Source organism: Oncorhynchus gorbuscha, linkage group LG10 (assembly GCF_021184085.1).
Source record: "Oncorhynchus gorbuscha isolate QuinsamMale2020 ecotype Even-year linkage group LG10, OgorEven_v1.0, whole genome shotgun sequence".
NCBI classification, from domain to species: domain Eukaryota; kingdom Metazoa; phylum Chordata; class Actinopteri; order Salmoniformes; family Salmonidae; genus Oncorhynchus; species Oncorhynchus gorbuscha.
The window spans coordinates 4,914,650-4,932,149 of record NC_060182.1 but is presented as its reverse complement, the minus strand read 5'-3'; the positions used below and the strand labels follow the sequence as shown (position 1 = coordinate 4,932,149).

Here is a 17,500-nt window from a genome sequence, read left to right as displayed (position 1 = left end):
ATACAGTACTGTAGATCCACTCAGTAAATACAGTACTGTAGATCCACTCAGTAAATACAGTACTGTAAATCCACACTCAGAAAATACAGTACTGTAAATCCACACTCAGTAAATACAGTACTGTAGATCCACTCAGTAAATACAGTACTGTAGATCCACACTCAGTAAATACAGTACTGTAGATCTACACTCAGTAAATACAGTACTGTAGATCCACTCAGTAAATACAGGACTGTAGATCCACTCAGTAAATACAGTACTGTAGATCCACACTCAGTAAATACAGTACTGTAGATCCACACTGTAAATACAGTACTGTAAATCCACACTCAGTAAATACAGTACTGTAGATCCACTCAGTAAATACAGTACTGTAGATCCACACTCAGTAAATACAGTACTGTAGATCTACACTCAGTAAATACAGTACTGTAGATCCACTCAGTAAATACAGTACTGTAGATCCACACTCAGTAAATACAGTACTGTAAATACAGTCCACACTCAGTAAATACAGTACTGTAGATCCACTCAGTAAATACAGTACTGTAAATCCACACTCAGTAAATACAGTACTGTAAATCCACACTCAGTAAATACAGTACTGTAGATCCACACTCAGTAAATACAGTACTGTAAATCCATACTCAGTAAATACAGTACTGTAGATCCACACAGTAAATACAGTACTGTAGATCCACTCAGTAAATACAGTACTGTAAATCCACACTCAGTAAATACAGTACTGTAGATCCACTCAGTAAATACAGTACTGTAGATCCACACTCAGTAAATACAGTACTGTAAATCCACACTCAGTAAATACAGTACTGTAGATCCACTCAGTAAATACAGTACTGTAAATCCACACTCAGTAAATACAGTACTGTAGATCCACTCAGTAAATACAGTACTGTAGATCCACACTCAGTAAATACAGTACTGTAAATCCACACTCAGTAAATACAGTACTGTAGATCCACTCAGTAAATACAGTACTGTAGATCCACACTCAGTAAATACAGTACTGTAGATCTACACTCAGTAAATACAGTACTGTAGATCCACTCAGTAAATACAGTACTGTAGATCCACTCAGTAAATACAGGACTGTAGATCCACTCAGTAAATACAGTACTGTAGATCCACACTCAGTAAATATAGTACTGTAGATCCACACTCAGTAAATACAGTACTGTAAATCCACACTCAGTAAATACAGTACTGTAAATCCACACTCAGTAAATACAGTACTGTAGATCCACTCAGTAAATACAGTACTGTAGATCCACACTGTAAATACAGTACTGTAGATCCACACTCAGTAAATATAGTACTGTAGATCCACACTCAGTAAATACAGTACTGTAAATCCACACTCAGTAAATACAGTACTGTAGATCCACTCAGTAAATACAGTACTGTAGATCCACTCAGTAAATACAGGACTGTAGATCCACTCAGTAAATACAGTACTGTAGATCCACACTCAGTAAATATAGTACTGTAGATCCACACTCAGTAAATACAGTACTGTAAATCCACACTCAGTAAATACAGTACTGTAGATCCACTCAGTAAATACAGTACTGTAGATCCACACTGTAAATACAGTACTGTAAAGCCACACTCAGTAAATACAGTACTGTAGATCCACTCAGTAAATACAGTACTGTAGATCTACACTCAGTAAATACAGTACTGTAAATCCACACTCAGTAAATACAGTACTGTAGATCCACTCAGTAAATACAGTACTGTAAATCCACACTCAGTAAATACAGTACTGTAAATCCACACTCAGTAAATACAGTACTGTAGATCCACACTCAGTAAATACAGTACTGTAAATCCATACTCAGTAAATACAGTACTGTAGATCCACACAGTAAATACAGTACTGTAGATCCACTCAGTAAATACAGTACTGTAAATCCACACTCAGTAAATACAGTACTGTAGATCCACTCAGTAAATACAGTACTGTAGATCCACACTCAGTAAATACAGTACTGTAAATCCACACTCAGTAAATACAGTACTGTATATCCACTCAGTAAATACAGTACTGTAAATCCACACTCAGTAAATACAGTACTGTAGATCCACTCAGTAAATACAGTACTGTAGATCCACACTCAGTAAATACAGTACTGTAAATCCACACTCAGTAAATACAGTACTGTAAGTCCACTCAGTAAATACAGTACTGTAGATCCACACTCAGTAAATACAGTAATGTGAATCCACTCAGTAAATACAGTACTGTAGATCCACTCAGTAAATACAGTACTGTAGATCCACTCAGTAAATACAGTACTGTAGATCCACTCAGTAAATACAGTACTGTAGATCCACACTCAGTAAATACAGTACTGTAGATCCACACTCAGTAAATACAGTACTGTAGATCCACTCAGTAAATACAGTACTGTAAATCCACACTCAGTAAATACAGTACTGTAAATCCACTCAGTAAATACAGTACTGTAGATCCACTCAGTAAATACAGTACTGTAAATCCACACTCAGTAAATACAGTACTGTAAATCCACACTCAGTAAATACAGTACTGTAAATCCACACTCAGTAAATACAGTACTGTAAATCCACACTCAGTAAATACAGTACTGTAAATCCACACTCAGTAAATACAGTACTGTAAATCCACACTCAGAAAATACAGTACTGTAAATCCACACTCAGTAAATACAGTACTGTAGATCCACTCAGTAAATACAGTACTGTAGATCCACACTCAGTAAATACAGTACTGTAGATCCACTCAGTAAATACAGTACTGTAGGAGGAGGAAGAGGAGGGGGAAGGGGGGGGGGGAGAGGAGGGGGAAGGGGGGGAGGAGGAAGAGGAGTAGAGGTGGAGGAGGAAGAGGAGTAGAGGTGGAGGAGGAGGAGGAGGAGGAGAGGGAGTAGAGGTGGAGGAGGAGGAGGAAGAGGAGGAGGAGAGGGAGTAGAGGTGAAGGAGGATGAGGATGAGGAGGAGGACGGAGGACGAGGAAGAGGAGGAGGAGCGGGAAGAAGAGGAGGGGAAAGTGATAGTATAGGAGGTTAGAGGACTATGGGGGTTGGGTGTTAGAGGGGTCAGAGGTCAGGATTTTCAGTTTCTCAGAAACCCTTGAACCGCGACAGGAAGTTCACCCACAGCCAGCTCTAAACCCTGCCTCTATATGCCAATACCAACCAATCACCAGTTGCCTCTGGGAGAGGCCACAACGACCATCCATGAGGCGAAGAGAGCGAGGGGAGGAGGAGCGAAAGGAGAGCAGCATAATTGGAAGAGAAAGAGGAGGAGAGGCTGGGGAGAGGAAGGCTGTGTCCCATTGAACCTTTTCCCTATATAGTGCACTAAGGGTAGGATAATACAGAGACTAACACTTACAGTTACCACACATGAAGATCTTACCGTCTTCCAGGACGGACACCCTGCCCCTCATGTCCAGGCCACCCCGATTCACGTAGCGCAATACTATTTGAAACAGGTCCGGAGAGCCGACCGAGACTTGAACCACCACCTTGGACTGGGGGGATGACACGTAGGGGTGGGGGGCAGGGAGGAAGACAAGAGATGGAGAGGAGGGAGGGGAGAGGGTGGGGAGGGAGGGGAGAGGGTAGGGAGGGTGAGGAGAGGGGAGAGGGTGGGGAGGAGGAGAGGGAGGGTGAGGAGAGGGTAGGGAGGGTGAGGAGAGGGGAGAGGGTAGGGAGGGTGAGGAGAGGGGAGAGGGTGAGGAGAGGGGAGAGGGAGAGGAGGGGAGGGAGGGGAGAGGGGAGTAAGAAGAGGGTAGGGAGGGTGAGGAGAGGGTGGAGAGGGAGGGAGGGGAATAAGAAGAGGGTAGGGAGGGTAAGGAGAGGGGAGAGGGTGGGGAGGAGGGGAGAGGGTGGGGAGGAAGGGAGGGAGGGGAGGGAGAGGGGAGAGGGGAGTAAGAATTGGGTATGGAGGGTGAAGAGAGGGGAGAGAGGGGAGAGGGGAGTAAGAAGAGGGTAGGGAGGAAGGAGAGAGAGGAGGGGAGAGGGCAAAACGAAGGGATAGAGGGAAGAAAGCAAACCACTAGTTAATACCACACCACCACCACCACTCCTTAATACCACACCACCACCACTCCTTAATACCACACCACCACCACTCCTTAATACCACACCACCACCACTCCTTAATACCACACCACCACCACTCCTTAATACCACCAGCACCACCACCACACCAGCACCACTCCTTAATACCACACCAGCACCACTCCTTAATACCACACCAGCACCACTCCTTAATACCACACCAGCACCACTCCTTAATACCACACCAGCACCACTCCTTAATACCACACCAGCACCACTCCTTAATACCACACCAGCACCACTCCTTAATACCACACCAGCACCACTCCTTAATACCACACCAGCACCACTCCTTAATACCACACCAACACCACTCCTTAATACCACACCACCACCACTCCTTAATACCACACCAGCACCACTCCTTAATACCACACCACCACCACTCCTTAATACCACACCACCACCACCACTCCTTAATACCACACCACCAGCACCACTCCTTAATACCACACCAGCACCACTCCTTAATACCACACCAGCACCACTCCTTAATACCACACCAGCACCACTCCTTAATACCACACCAGCACCACTCCTTAATACCACACCAACACCACTCCTTAATACCACACCACCACCACTCCTTAATACCACACCAGCACCACTCCTTAATACCACACCACCACCACTCCTTAATACCACACCACCACCACCACTCCTTAATACCACACCACCAACACCACTCCTTAATACCACACCACCACCAACACCACTCCTTAATACCACACCACCACCACTCCTTAATACCACACCAACAGCACCACTCTTTAATACCACACCATCAACACCACTCCTTAATACCACACCATCAGCACCACTCCTTAATACCACACCAACACCACTCCTTAATACCACACCACCACCACCACTCCTTAATACCACACCACCACCAACACCACTCCTTAATACCACACCAACAGCACCACTCTTTAATACCACACCATCAACACCACTCCTTAATACCACACCATCAGCACCACTCCTTAATACCACACCAACACCACTCCTTAATACCACACCAACAGCACCACTCTTTAATACCACACCATCAACACCACTCCTTAATACCACACCACCAGCACCAATACAGCACCACCACCACTCCTAATACCACCACCAACACCACTCCTTAATACCACACCACCACCACTCCTTAATACCACACCAACAGCACCACTCTTTAATACCACACCATCAACACCACTCCTTAATACCACACCACCAGCACCACTCCTTAATACCACACCAGCACCACCACTCCTTCATACCACACCACCACCACTCCTTAATACCACACCACCACCACTCCTTAATACCACACCACCACCACCACTCCTTAATACCACACCACCACCACTCCTTAATACTACACCACCACCACTCCTTAATACCACACCACCACCACTCCTTAATACCACACCACCACCAACACCACTCCTTAATACCACACCACCACCAACACCACTCTTTAATACCACACCACCACCACTCCTTAATACCACACCACCACCACTCCTTAATACCACACCACCACCACCACTCCTTAATACCACACCACCACCACTCCTTAATACCACACCACCACCACCCTTAATCCACAATACCACTCCTTACACCACCACCACCACCACTCCTTAATACCACACCACCACCACCACTCCTTAATACCACACCACCACCACTCCTTAATACCACACCACCAGCACCACTCCTTAATACCACACCACCAGCACCACTCCTTAATACCACACCACCACCACTCCTTAATACCACACCACCACACCACTCCTTAATACCACACCACCACCACCACCACTCCTTAATACCACACCACCACCACACCACTCCTTAATACCACACCACCACCACCACTCCTTAATACCACACCACCACCACTCCTTAATACCACACCACCACCACCACTCCTTAATACCACACCACCACCACCACTCCTTAATACCACACCACCACCACTCCTTAATACCACACCAGCACCACTCCTTAATACCACACCACCACCACTCCTTAATACTACACCACCACCACTCCTTAATACCACACCAGCACCAACACCACTCCTTAATACCACACCACCACCAACACCACTCCTTAATACCACAACAGCACCACTCCTTAATACCACACCACCACCACTCCTTAATACCACACCACCACCAACACCACTCCTTAATACCACACCAGCACCACTCCTTAATACCACACCAGCACCACTCCTTAATACCACACCAGCACCACTCCTTAATACCACACCAGCACCACCACCACTCCTTAACACCACACCACCAACACCACTCCTTAATACCACACCACCACCACTCCTTAATACCACACCAGCACCACTCCTTAATACCACACCAGCACCACTCCTTAATACCACACCAGGACCACTCCTTAATACCACTCCTTAATACCACACCAGCACCACTCCTTAATACCTTACCAGCACCACCACCAGCCAAACCAACCACCAAGCCCCATAGAGACCACACCACCAACACCACCCTTAATCCACACCAGCTCTGTCATTGAAGACCACTCCTGCCACACCAGCACCAGTATCTGTTTCTTGTTGCAGCACCACTCTTTAATACCACACCATCAACACCACTGGGATGTCTGTTATCTTCTTAATATTTCAACCCCTTTTTTCTCCTCAATTTCAATCTTGTCGGCAAAGGTCGAGTCAAGGTCGAACCCTGGTCTGTAGTGACGCCTCAATACTGCGACGCAATGCCTTAGACCGCTATGATACAGCCTGGGGCGAACCCTGGTCTGTAGTGACGCCTCATACAGCCTGGGATCGAACCCTGGTCTGTAGTGACGCCTCATACAGCCTGGGATCGAACCCTGGTCTGTAGTGACGCCTCATACAGCCTGGGATCGAACCCTGGTCTGTAGTGACGCCTACCGGAGGCCCTGGGATATTTTTCTAAGGAGTATAATTCATTGGCTGATCCCTCCGGTGGGATTCCTACTTAACCCACAGGAAGTCCCACCCAGTTGACCATAAATGGTGATAGCCTTCAATGGCGCTGCCCATGTTAAAACAGGCCTTGTGACTCACGTGTGCCCTCTAAAAATCTCTATGCCTAGCACACACCTCTCGCCCCCCCACTCCACAAAACACACAGGGAGCACCACAATGCAAACACGCTAGCTTCCGTCATCAATCACCCAAGCATAAAGCAAGCTGTCCTACTAAAGCTACACTACAGGGACACTATTCCTAAAACGTCGACCTATTGAACCTTGAGACTTATTCATAAGTTATGGTGGCAAATGCAAATGGGATGACTGAGGTTTGAAGTTGAGAAGAAGAATTGAGCCCAATTCATTAGTCATGAATATAACAGAGAACACACAGAGAGGATGTCTATGGTAACATAGCAACTCCTTCCCCGGGGGCGACGAATTAAGTTACTAACTATTAACAAATAAAACGACACATCGTTTGAAAAACATAATAACAGCTGTGTGTGAGATCTAAGACGGTGGAAAGGGAGGACAGAGCCACAGAGATATAGGCTATATGTACTATAGGTATTAAAATATACATGTGGTATAGAGGACTCACCTGAATGGAGGACATCTGAGCGTACCCTCTCCAGCTGAACCCTTCAAACTCCAAGGGGTTGTAGCCGAAGCGCACCGGCCGCCCGTCCAGCATGGTACCCTCCTCTATCTCAAACTTCAGGTGGTGCAGGTCTGGAAAGTAGTGGTCTGGACGAGGCCTTGAAAGGAGAGACGGAATGCTGGGTTTAAATTCTTTAAAAAAATAATTTACGTGAAATGAAAACGTTAAATCAATATAGAAAGCCTCCTATTTGGGTGTCGTATGTTTCTCGGAGGTTAATAAAGCTTCTGGGGAAAAAAGTGATCAGGAAATGACAATGGGACTCTTCTTCTTTTTTCTATCTGTGATGTAAACGGAAAGTTTTCACACCCATTTTTTCACTCACATGTTACACTTGGATCCCTCCACGTTGGGTCTGCAGCGACATCTCCCGGTCCTCTCCCCACAGGACTGACCCACTGATCCTCCAATGTCACACTGACAGCCTGCAACACACACACCAACACATCTAGATATACTGCAGTACAACCTGCAACACACACACACCAACACATCTAGATATACTGCTGTACAACCTGCAATACACACACCAACACATCTAGAGGACCTGATATACTGCAGTACAACCTGCAACACACACACCAACACATCTAGAGGACCTGATATACTGCAGTACAACCTGCAACACACACACCAACACATCTAGAGGACCTGATATACTGCAGTACAACCTGCAACACACACACCAACACATCTAGAGGACTTAATATACTGGAGTACAACCTGCAACACACACACACCAACACATCTAGAGGACTTAATATACTGGAGTACAACCTGCAATACACACACCAACACATCTAGAGGACTTAATATACTGGAGTACAACCTGCAACACACACACACCAACACATCTAGAGGACCTGATATACTGCAGTACAACCTGCAATACACACACCAACACATCTAGAGGACTTAATATACTGCAGTACAACCTGCAACACACACACACCAACACATCTAGAGGACTTAATATACTGGAGTACAACCTGCAATACACACACCAACACATCTAGAGGACTTAATATACTGCAGTACAACCTGCAACACACACACCAACACATCTAGAGGACTTAATATACTGGAGTACAACCTGCAATACACACACCAACACATCTAGAGGACCTGATATACTGCAGTACAACCTGCAACACACACACCAACACATCTAGAGGACTTAATATACTGGAGTACAACCTGCAACACACACACACCAACACATCTAGAGGACCTGATATACTGCAGTACAACCTGCAACACACACACCAACACATCTAGAGGACCTGATATACTGCAGTACAACCTGCAATACACACACCAACACATCTAGAGGACCTGATATACTGCAGTACAACCTGCAACACACACACCAACACATCTAGAGGACCTGATATACTGCAGTACAACCTGCAATACACACACCAACACATCTAGAGGACCTGATATACTGCTGTACAGCCTGCAACACACACAACAACACATCTAGATATACTGCTGTACAACCTGCAACACACACACCAACACATCTAGATATACTGCAGTACAACCTGCAACACACACACCAACACATCTAGATATACTGCAGTACAACCTGCAACACACACACCAACACATCTAGATATACTGCTGTACAACCTGCAACACACACACCAACACATCTAGATATACTGCAGTACAACCTGCAACACACACACCAACACATCTAGATATACTGCAGTACAACCTGCAACACACACACCAACACATCTAGATATACTGCAGTACAACCTGCAACACACACACCAACACATCTAGATATACTGCTGTACAACTTGCAACACACACACCAACACATCTAGATATACTGCTGTACAACCTGCAACACACACACCAACACATCTAGATATACTGCTGTACAACCTGCAACACACACACCAACACATCTAGATATACTGCTGTACAACCTGCAACACACACACCAGACACAGTACACCAGACTGGTGTTATTGTAACAGAGGAGATTTGGAATTCGCCCTCTCGAGGTATCTCTGCTTGAGACATGTAAAGCCCAACTTTTGCCCCCGAACCATGAGGATGTCCTCTTGATCTAATGGTTAAGATGTTGGGTTGGCGAGCGGTACTAGGACCCCTGGGTTCCTTGAACCCCTGGGGGTACCTAGCCTATCCACAGGGGGTACTAGGATCCCTGGGGTTACCTAGCCTATCCACAGGGGATACTAGGATCCCTGGGGTTACCTAGCCTATCCACAGGGGGTACTAGGATCCCTGGGGGTACCTAGCCTATCCACAGGGGGTACTAGGATCCCTGGGGGTACCTAGCCTATCCACAGGGGGTACTAGGATCCCTTGGGGTACCTAGCCTATCCACAGGGGGTACTAGGATCCCTGGGGGTACCTAGCCTAACCACAGGGGGTACTAGGATCCCTGGGGGTACCTAGCCTATCCACAGGGGGTACTAGGATCCCTGGGGTACCTAGCCTATCCACAGGGGGTACTAGGATCCCTGGGGGTACCTAGCCTATCCACAGGGGGTACTAGGATCCCTGGGGGTACCTAGCCTATCCACAGGGGGTACTAGGATCCCTGGGGGTACCTAGCCTATCCACAGGGGGTACTAGAGAAGACTCATGAGACCATAGGCCTACTGGTAGATTGTACAAGAGGGGGTACTTCAGGGGTCCTCTGGACAGAGCAACATTCAGTTGGTGGGACAGCAGTTGAAAGGGTTACCTTGACAGCCGAAGAAGCTTCCACTCTGCAGGTTGAAGTATCCGTCTTTACACACAGAGCAGGTGCCACTGCACACGTTGGGTTTACAGTGACATTGGCCGTTGTTCTGATGGAGCCCGAGAAGAAAAGAAAAAACCTTTTTAAAGATCCGTTGAATTGAAACAAGTAGTGGTCTAAGTGAACTGTGTGTTCCATCTGTACCGTGACAGAACTCTACTGTAGCTAGCCAGTATTACTGGTCTAATATGTTCCATCTGTAGCGCGACAGAACTCTACTGTAGCTAGCCAGTATTACTGGTCTAATATGTTCCATCTGTAGCGCGACAGAACTCTACTGTAGCTAGCCAGTATTACTGGTCTAATATGTTCCATCTGTTGCGTGACAGAACTCTACTGTAGCTAGCCAGTATTACTGGTCTAATTGAACTGTATATCCATCTGTACCGTGACAGAACTCTACTGTAGCTAGCCAGTATTACTGGTCTAATATGTTCCATCTGTAGCATGACAGAACTCTACTGTAGCTAGCCAGTATTACTGGTCTAATATTCTCCATCTGTAGCGTGACAGAACTCTACTGTAGCTAGCCAGTATTACTGGTCTAAGTGAACTGTGTGTTCCATCTGTAGCGTGACAGAACTCTACTGTAGCTAGCCAGTATTACTGGTCTAATATGTTCCATCTGTAGCGTGACAGAACTCTACTGTAGCTAGCCAGTATTACTGGTCTAATTGAACTGTATATCCATCTGTACAGTGACAGAACTCTACTGTAGCTAGCCAGTATTACTGGATGCTTCATGGCAACTAAATCAGTTGAATCGTTGAGAAAAAATATATATTTTCACCTGAGCACACTCTGCTACAGCAGCCACAGTCCCTTCAACGTTGCATTCACAGTCTAGGAGGAACACACAGAAAATACAGTTTTTGTCATTCACTTCAGGAAGTAGTATAGGAAGTAGTATAGGAAGTAGTATAGGAAGTAGTATAGGAAGTAGTATAGAAAGTAGTATAGGAAGTAGTATAGGAAGTAGTATAGAAAGTAGTATAGAAAGTAGTATAGGAAGTAGTATAGGAAGTAGTATAGGAAGTAGTATAGGAAGTAGTATAGAAAGTAGTATAGGAAGTAGTAGAATCTACTGCTACCCAAACGGAATTTCTCACGTTTAAAACAGTTCAACCCAAAGTCTGCTACATAAATGATTCACAATAACAAGCACAATGTTTCCTTTTGATAAAACAGGAAGTGTAAAGATGTCTCCTTTTGATAAAACAGGAAGTGTAAAGATGTCTCCTTTTGATAAAACAGGAAGAGTAGATGTCTCCTTTTGATAAAACAGGAAGTGTAAAGATGTCTCCTTTTGATAAAACAGGAAGAGTAGATGTCTCCTTTTGATAAAACAGGAAGTGTAAAGATGTCTCCTTTTGATAAAACAGGAAGAGTAGATGTCTCCTTTTGATAAAACAGGAAGAGTAAATATGTCTCCTTTAAAAAAAACATTTGACCCCCTTTTCTCCCCAATTTCGTGGTATCCAATTGTTAGTAATTACTATCTTGTCTCATTGCTACAACTCCTGTAGGGGCTCGTGAGAGACGATGGTCGAAAGTCATGCGTCCTCCGATACACAACCCAACCAGCCGTGCTGCTTCTTAACACAGCGCGCATCCAACCCGGAAGCCAGCCGCACCGCTGTGTCGGAGGAAACATTGTGCACCTGGCAACCTGGTTAGCGTGCACTGTGCCCGGCCCTCCACAGGAGTCGCTGGTGCGCGATGAAACAAGGTTATAATATAATAATAATAATATATGCCATTTAGCAGACGCTTTTATCCAAAGCGACTTACAGTCATGTGTGCATACATTCTACGTATGGGTGGTCCCGGGGATCGAACCCACTACCCTGGCGTTACAAGCGCCATGCTCTACCAACTGAGCTACACAGGACCACAATGTTATCCCTACCGGCCAAAACCCTCCCTAACCCAGACGACGCTAGGCCAATTGTGCGTCGCCCCACGGACCTCCCGGTCGCGGCTGGCTGCGACAGAGCCTGGGCACGAACCCAGAGTCTCTGGTGGCACAACTAGCACTGCGATGCAGTGCCCTAGACCACTGCGCCACCCGGGAGGCCAAATATGTCTCCTTTTGATAAAACAAGAAGTGTAAAGATGTCTCCTTTTTGATAAAACAGGAAGTGTACAGATGTCTCCTTTTTGATAAAACAGGAAGTGTAAAGATGTCTCCTTTTTGATGAAACAGGAAGTGTACAGATGTCTCCTTTTTGATGAAACAGGAAGTGTACAGATGTCTCCTTTTTGATGAAACAGGAAGTGTACAGATGTCTCCTTTTTGATAAAACAGGAAGTGTAAAGATGTCTCCTTTTTGATGAAACAGGAAGTGTAAAGATGTCTCCCTTTTGATAAAACAGGAAGTGTAAAGATGTCTCCCTTTTGATAAAACAGGAAGTGTAAAGATGTCTCCCTTTTGATAAAACAGGAAGTGTAAAGATGTCTCCCTTTTGATAAAACAGGAAGTGTAAAGATGTCTCCTTTTTGATGAAACAGGAAGTGTAAAGATGTCTCCTTTTTGATGAAACAGGAAGTGTAAAGATGTCTCTTACTGGAACATTTGTAGACGGTGTCAGGTGACAGGTTCCAGAACAGAGGTTTACACCTGTCACAGGCCACACCCTCCACGTAAGGACGACACTCACAGGAACCCTGTTAAAAGACGTGCAGAGATGACTAAACAATGAACAACAGTACAGAATATATGTTGCATTTGGTGAAAACATATTTCATTAGAAACCGAACGAACTGTAGATGTAAGCGACTTACAACAGTTGGCAGGACCTCGTTCTGCACAGAGCCGGCTGGGTTGCATGTGCCAGCTGTTCAGGGGAGAAAGTAACACATAGTTTAGTTTATCTCTTCATCTCTTTAACTCTCTCTCTCTCTCTCTCTCTCTCTCTGGGACAATAAAGTAGAAACTTGGAACTTGAAAGATTGAGATCAAATTTAAGATCAAGATGGACTCTAGTCTTACCTTGACACAGAGGGAATCCGTAGGTTCCAGAGTTGCAAGTGTTACACCCTGTCCCACGACGTTGGCTAGACAGGTACACTGACCACTCACCTGGTCACAGCTACTGAACCTGGAGCCCTCAGCAGAGCACTGACAAGCTGAGGGAGGAGATATTAAGACATTAGCATAGTGGCTGTGGAGCGAGATAGCCAGCTAGCATTTAGCTACATTCAGAATACTTTTTCAAATTAAACCTTTATTTAACTAGGCAAGTAAGTTAAGAACAAATTCTTATTTACAATGACGGCCTACCGGGGAACAGTGGGTTAACTGCCTTGTTCAGGGGAACAGTGTGTTAACTGCCTTGTTCAGGGGAACAGTGGGTTAACTGCCTTGTTCAGGGGAACAGTGGGTTAACTGCCTTGTTCAGGGGAACAGTGGGTTAACTGCCTTGTTCAGGGGCAGAATGACAAATTTTTAACCTGGTCAGCTCGGGGGATTCGATTTAGCAATCTTTTGGTTACTGGCCCAACGCTCTAACCACTAGACTACCTACCTCCTCTACACTCTAACCACTAGATTACCTGCCACCTCTACACTCTAACCACTTAGGCTACCTGCCTCCTCTACACTCTAACCACTAGGCTACCCTGCCACCTCTACACTCTAACCACTAGGCTACCTCCCGCCTCTACACTCTAACCACTAGGCTACCTGCCACCTCTACACTCTAACCACTAGGCTACCCTGCCACCTCTACACTCTAACCACTAGGCTACCTGCCTCCTCTACACTCTAACCACTAGGCTACCCTGCCACCTCTACACTCTAACCACTAGGCTACCTCCCGCCTCTACCAACCACTAGGCTACCTGCCACCTCTACACTCTAACCACTAGGCTACCCTGCCACCTCTACACTCTAACCACTAGGCTACCCTGCCACCTCTACACTCTAACCACTAGGCTACCCTGCCACCTCTACACTCTAACCACTAGGCTACCCTGCCACCTCTACACTCTAACCACTAGGCTACCCTGCCACCTCTACACTCTAACCACTAGGCTACCTGCCGCCTCTACACTCTAACCACTAGGCTACCTCCCGCCTCTACACTATAACCACTAGGCTATCCTGCCACCTCTACACTCTAACCACTAGGCTACCCTGCCACCTCTACACTCTAACCATTAGGCTACCTGCCGCCTCTACACTCTAACCACTAGTCTACCTACCTCCTCTACACTCTAACCACTAGGCTACCTGCCTCCTCTACACTCTAACCACTTAGGCTACCTACCTCCTCTACACTCTAACCACTAGTCTACCTACCTCCTCTACACTCTAACCACTAGGCTACCTACCTCCTCTACACTCTAACCACTAAGGCTACCTACCTCCTCTACACTCTAACCACTAGTCTACCTACCTCCTCTACACTCTAACCACTAGGCTACCTGCCTCCTCTACACTCTAACCACTAGGCTACCTGCCACCTCTACACTCTAACCACTTAGGCTACCTGCCTCCTCTACACTCTAACCACTAGGCTACCTGCCACCTCTACACTCTAACCACTAGACTACCTGCCACCTCTACACTCTAACCACTAGGCTACCTGCCACCTCTACACTCTAACCACTAGGCTACCTGCCTCCTCTACACTCTAACCACTTAGGCTACCTGCTTCCTCTACACTCTAACCACTAGGCTACCTCCCGCCTCTACACTCTAACCACTAGGCTACCCTGCCACCTCTACACTCTAACCACTAGGCTACCCTGCCACCTCTACACTCTAACCACTAGGCTACCCTGCCACCTCTACACTCTAACCACTAGGCTACCCTGCCACCTCTACACTCTAACCACTAGGCTACCTGCCGCCTCTACACTCTAACCACTAGGCTACCTCCCGCCTCTACACTATAACCACTAGGCTATCCTGCCACCTCTACACTCTAACCACTAGGCTACCTACCTCCTCTACACTCTAACCACTAAGGCTACCTACCTCCTCTACACTCTAACCACTAGTCTACCTACCTCCTCTACACTCTAACCACTAGGCTACCTGCCTCCTCTACACTCTAACCACTAGGCTACCTGCCACCTCTACACTCTAACCACTTAGGCTACCTGCCTCCTCTACACTCTAACCACTAGGCTACCTGCCACCTCTACACTCTAACCACTAGACTACCTGCCACCTCTACACTCTAACCACTAGGCTACCTGCCACCTCTACACTCTAACCACTAGGCTACCTGCCTCCTCTACACTCTAACCACTTAGGCTACCTGCCTCCTCTACACTCTAACCACTAGGCTACCTGCCACCTCTACACTCTAACCACTAGACTACCTGCCACCTCTACACTCTAACCACTAGGCTACCTGCCACCTCTACACTCTAACCACTAGGCTACCTGCCTCCTCTACACTCTAACCACTAGGCTACCTACCACCTCTACACTCTAACCACTAGGCTACCTGCCACCTCTACACTCTAACCACTAGGCTACCCTGCCACCTCTACACTCTAACCACTAGGCTACCTCCCGCCTCTACACTCTAACCACTAGGCTACCTGCCACCTCTACACTCTAACCACTAGGCTACCCTGCCACCTCTACACTCTAACCACTAGGCTACCTGCCTCCTCTACACTCTAACCACTAGGCTACCCTGCCACCTCTACACTCTAACCACTAGGCTACCCTGCCACCTCTACACTCTAACCACTAGGCTACCTCCCGCCTCTACACTCTAACCACTAGGCTATCCTGCCACCTCTACACTCTAACCACTAGGCTACCTCCCGCCTCTACACTCTAACCACTAGGCTACCTCCCGCCTCTACACTCTAACCACTAGGCTACCCTGCCACCTCTACACTCTAACCACTAGGCTACCTCCCGCCTCTACACTATAACCACTAGGCTACCTCCCGCCTCTACACTCTAACCACTAGGCTACCCTGCCACCTCTACACTCTAACCACTAGGCTACCCTGCCACCTCTACACTCTAACCACTAGGCTACCTCCCGCCTCTACACTCTAACCACTAGGCTACCCTGCCACCTCTACACTCTAACCACTAGGCTACCCTGCCACCTCTACACTCTAACCACTAGGCTACCTCCCGCCTCTACACTCTAACCACTAGGCTACCCTGCCACCTCTACACTCTAACCACTAGGCTACCCTGCCACCTCTACACTCTAACCACTAGGCTACCCTGCCACCTCTACACTCTAACCACTAGGCTACCCTGCCACCTCTACACTCTAACCACTAGGCTACCTGCCTCCTCTACACTCTAACCACTAGGCTACCCTGCCACCTCTACACTCTAACCACTAGGCTACCCTGCCACCTCTACACTCTAACCACTAGGCTACCTCCCGCCTCTACACTCTAACCACTAGGCTATCCTGCCACCTCTACACTCTAACCACTAGGCTACCTCCCGCCTCAATCTCATTTACAGAAAGGAACTACAGGTGTGTCATTCGGATAAGACGGTATAGTAAATATAGCACAACACATAAAGGATACAATGACAGAAACGTCTTCATTAACATATTTATAAAATAAGTGTACCGAGTTATTTTTAAAAACATATTGAATCAATCTGATTTTAACAACCAATCAGGCTTTGAGATGTCGTCTGAACTCGGACAACTTACGCGTGCAGCTGGGGAAGCCGTAGAAACCAGGAGCACACTGGTCACAGGCGGCGCCGCTGTAGTTGGGTCTGCATTGGCAGTGGCCCGACACACTGCAGCTGGAGCCCAGGGAGGTGCGAGGATCACAGGTGCACACTGGGTAAACAGGAAGTGACATCGTCATGAGATCATGAAAGCATCAATTTAACAAATCTACAAATAATTAGGAGTTATTGATTAGTCTCTGATGGCAATGTGGTCTCAAACATCACCACCAAACGG

The 17,500-nt window shown here is 46.7% G+C and overlaps 1 protein-coding gene across 1 annotated transcript in view; it reads right to left on the bottom strand.

Moving 5' to 3' along the window:
* The window catches only part of LOC124045396 (laminin subunit alpha-5-like), a 255,140-nt gene that overhangs the window by 118,186 nt on the left and 119,454 nt on the right, over positions 1 to 17,500 (bottom strand). Inside the window, 10 exon segments of the mRNA XM_046364693.1 lie at positions 3,400 to 3,538; positions 7,729 to 7,885; positions 8,114 to 8,213; positions 10,520 to 10,625; positions 11,367 to 11,419; positions 13,145 to 13,244; positions 13,362 to 13,414; positions 13,570 to 13,617; positions 13,620 to 13,706; positions 17,240 to 17,374. Of these exon segments, the coding sequence (XP_046220649.1) occupies positions 3,400 to 3,538; positions 7,729 to 7,885; positions 8,114 to 8,213; positions 10,520 to 10,625; positions 11,367 to 11,419; positions 13,145 to 13,244; positions 13,362 to 13,414; positions 13,570 to 13,617; positions 13,620 to 13,706; positions 17,240 to 17,374 (978 nt within the window).